General features: G+C 37.6%; 2 protein-coding genes across 3 annotated transcripts in view; one reads left to right on the top strand and one right to left on the bottom strand.

The window, feature by feature from the left end:
• LOC124795055 (pleckstrin homology domain-containing family A member 3-like) overlaps positions 1-1,206 on the bottom strand; it is a 29,333-nt gene extending 28,127 nt beyond the window's left edge. The window contains exons 1-4 of one of the 2 annotated variants that reach the window (XM_047258864.1): positions 997-1,206; positions 885-948; positions 697-813; positions 470-622 (exon numbers count right to left, since the gene is read on the bottom strand). In XM_047258864.1, the coding sequence (XP_047114820.1) occupies positions 470-622; positions 697-813; positions 885-924 (310 nt within the window). In that variant the 5' untranslated portion in view covers positions 925-948; positions 997-1,206. Of the gene's footprint in view, positions 1-469; positions 623-696; positions 814-884 lie in introns of both variants that reach the window. The other variant, XM_047258855.1, reaches the window with a different exon arrangement.
• A 162-nt stretch (positions 1,207-1,368) lies between these two features.
• The window catches only part of LOC124795066, a 32,476-nt gene continuing 21,717 nt past the window's right edge, over positions 1,369-12,127 (top strand). The window contains exons 1-2 of the mRNA XM_047258877.1: positions 1,369-1,511; positions 10,292-10,411. Of these exons, the coding sequence (XP_047114833.1) occupies positions 1,451-1,511; positions 10,292-10,411 (181 nt within the window). The 5' untranslated portion in view covers positions 1,369-1,450. The remainder of the gene's footprint in view (positions 1,512-10,291; positions 10,412-12,127) is intronic.

The following is a 12,127-nucleotide window of genomic DNA, read 5'->3' as shown; positions in this document are numbered from 1 at the left end:
GCAATAAGTGTTCAGCGTTTGTCTATCCTTAAAACAATATCCTTAAATAGCAATTATTTCATTTACCTGGTAATCTAATACAGAACAAGGAATACAGTTATAGTGGCAGAGGACACTCAAATAGCCATCTAATGTTTTTGAGAGCATCGCTAGGCCAGAAAAGTGTAATTTACTGTGTTGTTACATTTTTACAATACACTAAAAAATAAGTAAATAAATAAAAAATGCTTGAGACACAGCATTTACGAGCAAACATTACTACAAAGAACTGCTTTTATCGTGCACCAGAATTTTTAAACACGTAAAATTGTAACTTTTTCTTCAAATGCTCTAGATCAATCAATCAAATTCATAGTGTAAGAATGGTAGATGTATCTCCTTTTCTCTTGTGTTCAATTTAAATAAATAATGCAACGTAACAATTAAGCTGTCCTCTGGCAACAACGAGAGAGGGAGCTGTAACCAGTACCTGAATCCTTCCGGCTTCTAGTTGTGACACATGCCTTAGCGCTGCCTAATGCTACAAGCCACTGTTGACGTTCTTGAGATGATGGTGCTCTCAAGTAGATATGCTGTTCTCCTGGTATGACGAGATCCATGCGAGTGTTATCCACGGGGTTCACTAAAACAATACCAGTAATCTCTAAACTTATGTACATAATACTTCTGTCGTGTATGTTTACAGACTAAACTTACCTATTATTTCGCACGCTGACACCTTCATTGACCCCTTACATCCTTGATTAACTTCGTCTTGAGATTTATAATATGCAAGCACGCCATCATCCAAGATAAACCACCGTGTCTGCCATCCTGTAACAATTAATATATCAAAGTTTCCTAATATTTCTGCTGTACAAAGCAATCTTTGAAAGCTAACATACCGCTCCAATAGTTTGTCCACTTCCAAAGAACTCCTTCCATATTAAATCCAGCAGGATGTCATAACTGACAATTTTCAGGTTTCAGTATACGTCCTTTCATCAGACCATCAAACTGACTGTCTTGTTCTCCTACTGTCAAAATACCTTCCACACATCGATTATGTACTATCACGCACTTCCACCGCTCGCGTCTTCCACAACGTCAACGTCAACAAACGAAGTATTTCTTTGACATTCACACGGCGGCATCACCAACAGCTCGGATCAAAGTATGTATGTTGTGACAACAGCAGCTGCTACTTGCTTTGTAGACCTCCTACATTATCTAGTGTCAATAATGAGTAAACATCTTGAGAAAGACTGTTGTTGAAACTATTTTCAATCACTGACACGAATTACTTAAAACCTTTACGTTGTTCTCAACGAAACTCTCGACTTCTCATCAAAATTATCGGCATGCGGTATGGTGTGTCTGCGACGACGTGCAACATCTTTGACAAAGAATTAGAGTTTACAAACATTGTAGGGTGTGGTATGAGTTGTTGAAGTGGAAGTAAGGTATCAATATGTGGATTTTGGAAAGACTTCCCATAGGTCTTGGCATCATATTGTTATTTGTCGTTTACGGTGAGCATCATTCAGTTCTGACAGTCGTAAGATGTTAATAGATATCGAAGTAAACGTTTAATTAATATATGTTATTGAGACAGGTAGAAGAAATAAAAAGTGTAAGGTTTACCGATACCATTGTAAATCTGTTAGAGGCAGTAAAGGAGTTGGACGAGCAGCCGATTGGAATAGATAGGGCCTTGAAAAGAAATCATAAAATAAGCCCCAACAAAATTAAAGGAAGGGTAGGGCCTAATGGAATGTTGAGAAATTCAATCAGGTGATGCGTGGAGAATTGGTTTAGGAAATGAGATAGTAAAAGTACTAGATGAGTTTTGCTATTTTGGCAACAAAGTAACAGATCATGGCCGAAGTAGACAGAGTGTAAAACGCAGAGTGTTTAATATCTAATATCAATTTAATTTTTATGAATTCATTTTTGAAGGTATTTGTGTGGAGTGCATCCTTGTCTGGAAGTGAAACTTCAGCAATAAGCAGTCCAGACAAGAAGAAAATAGAAGCTTTTGAAATGTGGAACTATAAAAGAATACCGAAAATTATATGGGTATATTGAATAACACATAATGAGGTACAGTGCTGATTTGAATTTTAAGAAAAAATAAATTTGTTACACAACTTGACTAAAATAGGGGATTGGTTGGTAGTATACATCCAGAGGCACTAAGGAATTGTAAATTTAATAATGGAAGGAAGTATGGTGGGGACTTTAGAGGGAGGTATAAGGGAAAGTGAGTTGAAATGGATGTGGGTTGCACCAAACCAATCTTTGGACTGAAGATCACAACAATGTTGCAGCGCAGTGTATATAAACAAAACCAAAAGCATGTGTGTCTGAACTTGTAATAATACAGTTATGACTATATACTTTGTGTTCAGTACTTTTCGATACCATAAGTTACATTAATATGTATTGATGCTTTTAATGTCTGAGATGACTCTTAAGGCCTTTGTAATATTACCTATTAATTCATCATGATGTGTAGAAAGTTCTTCTCTGTAATGTTTTTGGAATCAGTATAAAACCAAAGCACAGATGAGTATATATATTTTGAAAATGAATACATATATATTTTTGGAACAAACGAGTAAAATACATTCAAAAACAAAATGAAAGCATAACTCCTCGGGGATGTTATATTTTAATCAGTGAAAATCCCAGATGAATGATATACATGTACAATTTGTCTGAATTCAAGGATTCAGGAATCCAGTTAGTGGTATATGATTTTAATTTCTTATTTATATTTATTTATCCACAAATAATCTCACATTGATAAATGATTTTTAACTGCAATACAATGCAAATTAATGGCTCAAGATACGCAAGACACGGCATACATAACATGCTTTGAGAGGGTAGGACAGGTGGTCGGCCAATAATTATTGGCTGTGGCCATGTGGAATACTAAGCTAGCAACTGTATGCAAACAGCAGCTATTTAATATATCTGATGGAAGAGTAGCTTTTTCAGAGTTTTGCTATGTTAAATGTAACTTGAAGAAACCAAGCATGTAGCACACAAAGTGGCTGATTTCAAGCCTAGATTCCATTAATTTCTAGTGAGTTTTTTTCTCCACACTTATCATTTAAACTGTCATGGTGCAAAATTTCTCATATGGATCTGTTGTTTCTATTTTACACAGTTTTGTTCTTTGCTGGTGTGAAGATCACTGTGCACTGTGTGTAAAACTTTTCCTTATTGTTGAATCTTTGAGTCTGGAATGACTCAAGTTGGAATACATTAGCCTACTAGTGTTTTTTGTGTGACCACTGCCAACTTAAGCAGTCTGACGATGCTTTATTACTTATAGAGTAGCTTGTTTTTTAATTTTGTAATTTGTTTTGAAATGAGTAATTTGGTAATTCATTGTCATCGTGGGCACTACCTATGACTCCTCGGAGAAGGAAGGTGAAATGCATTGGGAAGCATGTCTGACTTTTATTTCTGTAATTGGTTGATTTAAAATTCAAAATACTTTTGTCATGGCAGCACAATGTGAGGGTGATGGAGTACTTAAATTGCTCCTCACCGTGCATCATCCAGTGTGCTACACAGAGCTTTCGTCTTCTTGTTTATTCAAATCTTAATTTTTTTCTTGGTGTAGGACCCTCTGCACATTATCAGGTGCTGGGAGCTTGTCATACCAATATATTTAATAATGTGCAGATGGTCCTTAAAGATTAGAATAAAGATTATCCCTTGATGATGGCAGAAAAGTGCTGAAACATCCTTGGCTTGAGATGAAAGAAATGGTCATTTGGATAATCGGTGGGCCTTATTTTCAGTAATTTTATATGCAAACAGGGTCACTGCAAGAGCATTGAAACAAAAACGATGTATGTACCTCTGTTTCAGGGGCCCTTGTGCCTCTTTTCATGGACACCATTATGTAGCCTGGCTTCACCACTGTATTGTCATCTATACTAAGAACATGCTCAAGCCATTAAAGGTGGTTTTCTCACTCTTTTCCCCAAAATGGAGCAATACTAGGATGTTTCTTAACATCAAAATTTGAAACAAATCCAGCAGTCCATTAAAGCATCTTTCATTCTGTACTTCTCTGTAGTACACCAGTGCTTGGTGTGGTAATACAGTGAACAAACAACCAATTACTTTGACAGTGATAAACTCTATTCTGATGCAGCTGACATTGCAGTCAGTCTCTCTCTCTCTCTCTCTCTCTCTCTCTCTCTCTCTCTCTGTCTTTCCACACACACACACACACACACACACACCACACACACACATACATTCAAAATAGTTACCACACTTATCTGATTATTATCTAAGATGGATGGAAGAATATTTAAACTAACAGATACGTCTTATCAGAATATAAAATATGCACTGTAAAAATATATGTCTGCTGAACTATTTATTTAATTTGGTATATCCTTTTATGCTTGTGTAATGCTGGGATGTGGAGTAAGTTAAAGAATATCTAAAATGTAAATTACACAGAACGTGTAACAGACAGAATCACAGTGGAGAAAAAAGATAGGGCTGTCACACAAGGATTAACACATATTGCACAACAGTACGGTTCATAACGAGCACTAGAAATGTACACGTAAAATGTGTAAAAACTCTGTATGAAAAAATTCACCTAATAAATGAAAGGTTTATCAGGTGTATACAGCTTTATTTTATTTTTAAATAATGTGCTGTTACTACATAGACATTTGATGCCTTTACGGTCGCTCTATTCGGCTGCCATGTCCAATGTCAAATTGATTTGTGTGAACAGTTAATATGTTAATACTGAAGTGCTGTGCACCTTTGTATACCCGAGTTAGATGTTTGAAATCACAATGGAGGTCAGTCCTTCTTCATGTATTGTGATCCTTATGCATTTCATTGACTTCATAGTGCACATGATTGTCAGCAGTGAAGCTTATTATGGAATAAATGCACTGTCTGCCAAAGAAAGAAAATATAGTGAAACACTCAGAAGGGGAGAGAGAAATGAAATGAAATTTCCCAGATTGAGAGGGAATGTGATATTATTTCAGTGATTACAAATTTGAGTGAAATTTAGAAATAACTTGACAGTATGAGCTAAGATGTTGCACCTTCTCTGACCTGGAAGCCCAAAATGATTCACATAGGAAAGGTGTTGTAAAGCCATTGTATCCTCTTCTTTGGCAAGTTGGCCCACAACTGTTCTAACTCGTCCTTGGTATCCTAAAATCTGGCACTGGGGCACAGTTGACATCCAACCTGGTTTCACAAGCGTACTGCCAGGGACAGATCTGGAGTTATTTTTGGCTATGGAGGCACCTCAACAACATGTCAATAGTTCATGGAGAGACATGCTGTTTTTGGACAACCATTATCCTGTTGAAAAATTGCATCACAATACTGTCACAAGAGAGAGAATACATGAGGATTCAGGAGGTTGAGGATGTGTTGTTGCGCCATCAGGATTCCCTCAGTCACTACGAGCAATGATCTAAAGTCCTACCTGATGGCTTTCCGGATTGTGACACCATGACTAACAACGCTGTGCCTTTCCAAAATAATGGAACCCCTCCCAAAGTCACCACTATACTTGTCCACGATGGTCATCCAGAATAATGCAGAATCAAATGTGATTCCATTCATCAGCAGCCCAAGCTTCACAGACACGGCACAACTCCAAATGAATGGTTGACAGTCTAGCAGTGTTATGGAAGCATATGCATAGGCTGGTAATTCCCTTGTCTGTATGCTGCTGGTCTCCAACCCATGGTGTGGGACAGCCCAGAATGTTGCAGGAAGTCTACTACTTATTCTCGAATGGTAGGTGCAGATGTGATGGGGTTACAATGTGCTTGGTGTGCAATACAATTGTCATCCCTTGTGGCAGTCATATGTAGTTGGCCAGAACTTTCATGATGCATATACCTGCCCTCACACACTCATGCAGTCCACCATCAGGCCACTGTCACATTTGAATGCTCATCAAATCTGGATATTGCAGGATTCAACCAGCCAGACTGTTCGAGACACACAATGAGGCCCCTTTTTAAGTACTTGTCAGGTGCTGATAATACTGTCTCACATGAGTAGGCATAACTGGAAATTAAAAGCTCTGTGGCAGCTATTAAACAACAGGAGGAATGGTAAGTCTAACTTTCAGATGTCAAGTGTCTACTGAAAGTACTGTGAAATGCCCCATGCTTGCTGTGTAGAATGGGCTTTTAGATTGGAATTGATATGCACTTCAACTGACTCTCGTGACTGATGTTCCATCAGGTGATATACACACCTGCTGACACCTCTGGGCACTTGGTACTGTTGGGGTTCCGGGGCCTGTTTGGATGGAATTTAGTTTTTTTTAGTACTTCTTTCTTACCTTTTCACCTTCCACAGAAATTTGTCTACAATAACTTGATGTGTATTGATTGATGTATGGGTATATAGGGTTACAACGATATTAAATGAGTGGTAAAATTTTCATTGTAAAGAATGTAGTGTTGATTGAAATTTGTTAGTTCTGTCTGTTGTATGGCACAGGCGTATTGAGCAGCTACGTAGTGAGGTGTAGTGCAGGCAATTTTCTACAAATCAAAATGTTGGCAAGAACACTGGATTGCTCATTTTATGTCAAGTACCAAACATAGCTCATTCTGTTGGCACCCCAGTAAGGATCTCTGTGTAAGAAATGAGTTCTAGGAAGTGGTGTCAGCATGGAAAGGGTGTTAATGGTGTTTCAAAAACATGAAGGGCATTTTGCTGATAGACTTCCTGCTTGGAAGTGAAACATTAAACACTGGACTGTTTTTGTGAAATACTAAAATTTTGTGCCAGTCAGAAAAAAAGGAGTGGGATGCTAAGTTAAATTTGTAGCATTGATACACGGCAGTACTAGTCCACATACTGCTCAGTACAAAACATGTTTTCTGCAAGAGTTTGGCTGAATGATGTTTGACCCGCTATTCTACAGTCCTGATTTTTTTCACAGCAGTTTCCTTCTCATCTTATACCTAAAGACTTTCTTGTTTGATTAACAGTTTAGTTGCGACTGAGATGCACAGACAAAAGTAACCTGTGGGTTATAATCACAAATGTCAGACTTTTATGACACTGATTCTTTATTGTTGCACATCTCTGAAAAAAAAGAGTTAATAATTGGTGAGCTAATAAATGATTTCCACATGAATTTTCTTTCTCTTTAACTCCTTAGAGAAGCTTACTATCTGGATAAATATTGTCTTAGGAGAGCATTCATCATCCTAAAATTCATTTTTATGTAAGTAACCATGTTGTTTCAAAAGCCAAGAATGTGGCCGACCTTAACTTGTAAAGGTCATACTAATTTAGGAACTATGGGTAAGCAGCATGTATGTTAAGTGTGGCAGATGCAACCCCAGACATTTACCTAAAATATTTGGACAAATATCCACTGTGGACTTTTTGATTTGTTGAAAGTAGAAAAAGGTCCAGGGAATAAAGGTGATTAAATGTGTACTGTTTGCTGAGACAAAAACAATGTTCAAATCCTTGTAGTTTCTGTTAATTACATTTTTCACTTTACCACTGAAAATGCTTACAACAAAAATAAGATGTCACAGTCAACAAAATTGAGTCTGCTGTTTCCTCTGTTCATAAATATGTACCCTTTGTGAATGTTGTGGTCTCTTCTCCCATCCATCTTGCAGATTAAATACCACCAACAAACATGCCACCAAGCTTTGTTGCCATCTTCTCACCAAAAGAACTTAGTACAGGGTGACAATTATTGAACTATTTGAATAAAATGTAAATTAGTTACAAACTACGGTGTGTACACATTGTATTCAACATGTAAATGTCACTACAGATACTCAGATTTAGGTTATGACATGTTCGATATGCCTGCCATCTTTGGCAATGATGTGGTGCAGAGAAATAGTGAAATTCTGAAGTGTTGGAACATCAGTGCTGTTGATGACCTCCTGAATGGCTGTTTTCAGCTCAGCAATGGTTTTGGGGTTATCACTGTACACTTTGTCTTTAATGTAGCCCCACAAAAAGGAGTGACACGTGTTCAGATTTGGAGAGTATGGCAGCCAGTCGATGCCGATGCCAATGGCGGTCCTTAAAGTGCTCCTCCAGGACGTCACACATTCTCCTGCTTCGATGGGGTTGAGCTCTGTCTTGTATGAACCACATCTTGTCAAAATCAGGGTCACTTTGGATGATGAGGATGAAATCAATCTTCCAAAACCTTCACGTACCATTCGGTAGTCTCTGTGCCATCTAGAAATATCGCACCAATTATTCCGTAACTGGACATTGCACTCCACACAGACACCTGTTGAGGGTGAAGAGACTTCTTGATCGCGAATTGCAGATTCTCAGTCCCCCAAATGCGACAATTTTTGTTATTGACAAACCCATCCAAATGAAAGTGGGCTTCGTCGTTAAACCAAACTACAATGCGCATACTAATTCTTATCATGCCCCGTGGCCAACCACGCTGTGTGAACGTCCTAACAAAAACTGTTCGGAAGTTATAACAATTTTATTTCACGTAGTTCAATAAGTGTCACCCTGTAAATGGGAGGGAAGGGTAATTGATTGAAAAATACGATAAAAAAAAGGGAAACATTACTGTTGATTTCGGACCACAAGGATCAGAAATTAAGTTATTGTAACCTTAAAAAGACCTGCCTGTCCTCCCCCAGCTGTCGTGGAGTCCTTGCCAGTGTACAATAAATTAATTCAGATCTCACATTGAAAAACTAAAGCTTTTGGCACTACCTTGTCCTAAACCTTGTGGTTCATTGAAGGAAAGTAAGAAACCATGATAGTATGGGTCTTATGAGGAACATTTTGGAAAAATAAAATATGCTTGCTAGTTGCTGTATGAAACTGTGTGTCAGAGCTTCACAAAAATATTCGCGTACGTGGTGCACTATTCTACTAATATTGCATCTGGTAAATGTAGTTCCAGGTTTTTTCATGCTTGCAAGAGTATATCGAAAGCAGAGGAATTAACATTAGTCTCATCAGCTTCTCCTCATGAGAACAGTATTTGTAGTAGCTCATCATGCTGGTCGGTGTCGAGATCTCATTCACAATATAATGCCATGGCATCTTAGCCCAGAACCTGAAGAAATTCTCCCTCCATTTGTAACAAAAATTTAGAATGTAATTTGATTGCTGTTGCTGCAAGAAGAGCTGAGCAAAGCATCGTAGTGTTGCTCTTCTATTGCATTCAATGGATCTATACATGAGGTGTATATTGATCAACTCTTCCTAGTAAACCTGTTCATACTGCAGTGAATAACTTTTAATGTGCAACTAACACTGCTGGAAAAATTAAACCAAGACAAGCAGGACTGAGCAATACTGAATGCAAAATTGCCACGTGGGATTAGCCGAAGAGTCTCATGTGCTGCAGTCGTGGACTGTGCGGCTGGTCCCGACGGAGGTTCGAGTCCTCCCTCGGGCATGGGTGTGTGTGTGTCTGTCCTTAGCATAATTTAGGTTAAGTAGTGTGTAAGCTTAGGGACTCATGACCTTAGCAGTTAAGGCTCATAAGATTTCACACACATTTGAACATTTTTGAATGCAAAATTAAAGATGAAGAATAAAGCAGGAAGTACTATAGTCAGCAGCAATTACCATGAATGAAACAAACAATTTTTTGTTTCTTCCAAAACAAGACACACAGCTTATACTGTCAACATTTGCAGTGTTGTGCAGATATTTTTATGCAGCAGAGATGTAATGGTAAGTGGAAGTACAAAATCAAACTAAATGTGTTTACTCTGTAACGAGCCACAGAGACCATGGGTCCCTTACATTAAAGTACTCAGGAGATATCCTTGAACAACGTCCAAAATTGTTTTGGTGAGTTCAGGTTCAGCCTGTGTAATGATGGACTGAATGGGTTGATTGTTCATAAGATTTGTGTTTAGGTATGAAGAATGTGTTCATAACATTGGTGTAAATTATCTGTTCATTTTCAAGTGGGCTATGAAGTAAACGTCATTTGATAAGTGATAATAAAGTTCTCTATTAAGTATTTACAGTTTATGCAATTTTATTTTCTGTAATGTATAGTTGCGAATACAAAGAAATTATTTAGAATAATGATCTTATAAATTTAATTCTTCATTCGTAACTCGTTATTTCTCTATTGGTGTTGGTCTGCAACACTTATTAGAATAGGTTTTTCAGCTGATAATTATGATTTTTCTGTTTTAAATCAATCTTATCTTTAGTCGCATCATACTGATTGGATTAGGAAACTTTGTGACATATTTTAGTTATTTATTTTATTTGTTTTTTTATTCCCTCACAGGTGAAAGTCTTGAATGTTATGTGTGCACATCACAGGAGACAAATGGAGAGAAGTGCCTCAACACCATAAAGACTTGTGAACAAGGAGAGGATGTGTGTCTGACAGAGATAAAGTGGGGAAGTAAGTAACGGAAGCTTACATATTTTTGGATCTGTCCTGTTCAGATTGACATAAACCAATTTTAAAAAACTGTTTTCTCCATATTTTGTTTTTATGTAACTGATAATTTTGTTCTCAAATAAAATGTATTCACTTCTTGTGACCATACTTTTGCTTTTTGCGATTGCTCTTTCTGTGCACATAACTTGAGACAGGGCTTCCATGAATTGGCTGGTAGGTTCTTAATTACATTTTAGAAGGATTAAGTAGACTAATGTTGGGATATCCAAGTGTCCAAACCAGACATTCATGTTTTGCAACACTTGGTATCCATAAGGCAACTTTCTTGATAGGGCAGTTTGTGGGGACAAATAGTGTTGGGCTACTCTACATCCCACACTGTAGACAGCATGGGGATTCAGTGTCTGCAGCACTCTAGGCATGACTTGGATATATTACGAATCAAGCAAAGACAGACTGACTGCTAAAGGACAGTATTTACTTGAGGACTGCTGCCATGCAAACTAGTAGTGGTAGCGATGGTGGTGATTCTAGGCTCAGAAATTGGACCTGGGACTGCCATGGCCCTATCTCTGCCGAGCTTTAGCACTGCTGATGTGTTACCAAAATCTTTGGACCCTTGCAGCCTTGAGTACTGTGGCTAACGAATTGGAAGCGATACTGACATTTACAAGTTTCAGGGATGATTGTGTACTGGTGCTGCTGAAAGAATGTTGGGAGTAGTGGACTGAGTAAACTTCAGCTTGACCAAATAATAAGGGTTATAGAAACTTAACTACTTTGGGGCAATATTTTCAGAGCCTTAGGATCTGACAGTAGAGTCATTCCATGTCAATTCAACCAATTTGAGAAAATGTTCCAGCTGACAGTCTCAGATTTGGCTGAAATTTAGCACACCCATGTACAAAATTTTAAGTTCCCCTGCCAATTAGTTCCAGAATTATGGCTTGTGAAAGAAGGTGGCGTGACCCGGAAATTGCAACCCACATCTGGCAATCTATCTTCAGACCCAGCTTCAGGTCTTAATAGCTTTGGAACTATTCCACACAGTCCAGTGAAATTTTTACAACCCAGTAACATCCACTTAGAGAACACACTCTATGAATCAAACACCAACAACATATTTCTGAGGGAAAATAAAAAATTCCAAAATGTGATTAAAAAATGTAATACGTTAAAAGGTACATATTGTAGGTGCCCTCTATGCCAAATATAATTCACTCAAAAAGATTGTAAATTTTTTTGTGGTAAGCTTAATGTGGTCTAAACACACACATAACTCATCTTACCCATATCAGTCACACAAACAGAGTTACATGCACACGAAAATACAAAAATTTGAAAAATTACCTGAAAAACATGGATTTTCTAGGTGTGGTAGCACAAAAGGGAGAAGTGATATCCTAGCCAAATTTCAAACATTGCATAATTAGACCATAATATAATATGTGGCAAAATTTCAACTTGTTATTGCAAGGCATTTGTGTACAATAAAAGTTGACAGAGATGTATTTGGTTACGTTTCTTTTAACATGATTTAGGAAGTAATAGTGATGATGCAGACAGCTTGTTTCAGATAAAGCTGCAGCAATTGTTGGAAACCGTTAGGCAACAGAAAGTTAAACAATGGTAGTTTTCAGGCACAGAATGAGTCATTGTTAGGCAGGAACAACAAAGAAAACAAGCAACAATTACAGGTTACTCATGTTTTTAAGT

The sequence above is a fragment of the Schistocerca piceifrons genome, chromosome 1 (assembly GCF_021461385.2).
Source record: "Schistocerca piceifrons isolate TAMUIC-IGC-003096 chromosome 1, iqSchPice1.1, whole genome shotgun sequence".
In the NCBI taxonomy this organism is placed as follows: Eukaryota; Metazoa; Arthropoda; class Insecta; order Orthoptera; family Acrididae; genus Schistocerca; species Schistocerca piceifrons.
Note: the sequence above shows the minus strand (reverse complement) of the source record. Positions and strands in the feature narration are given on the sequence as shown.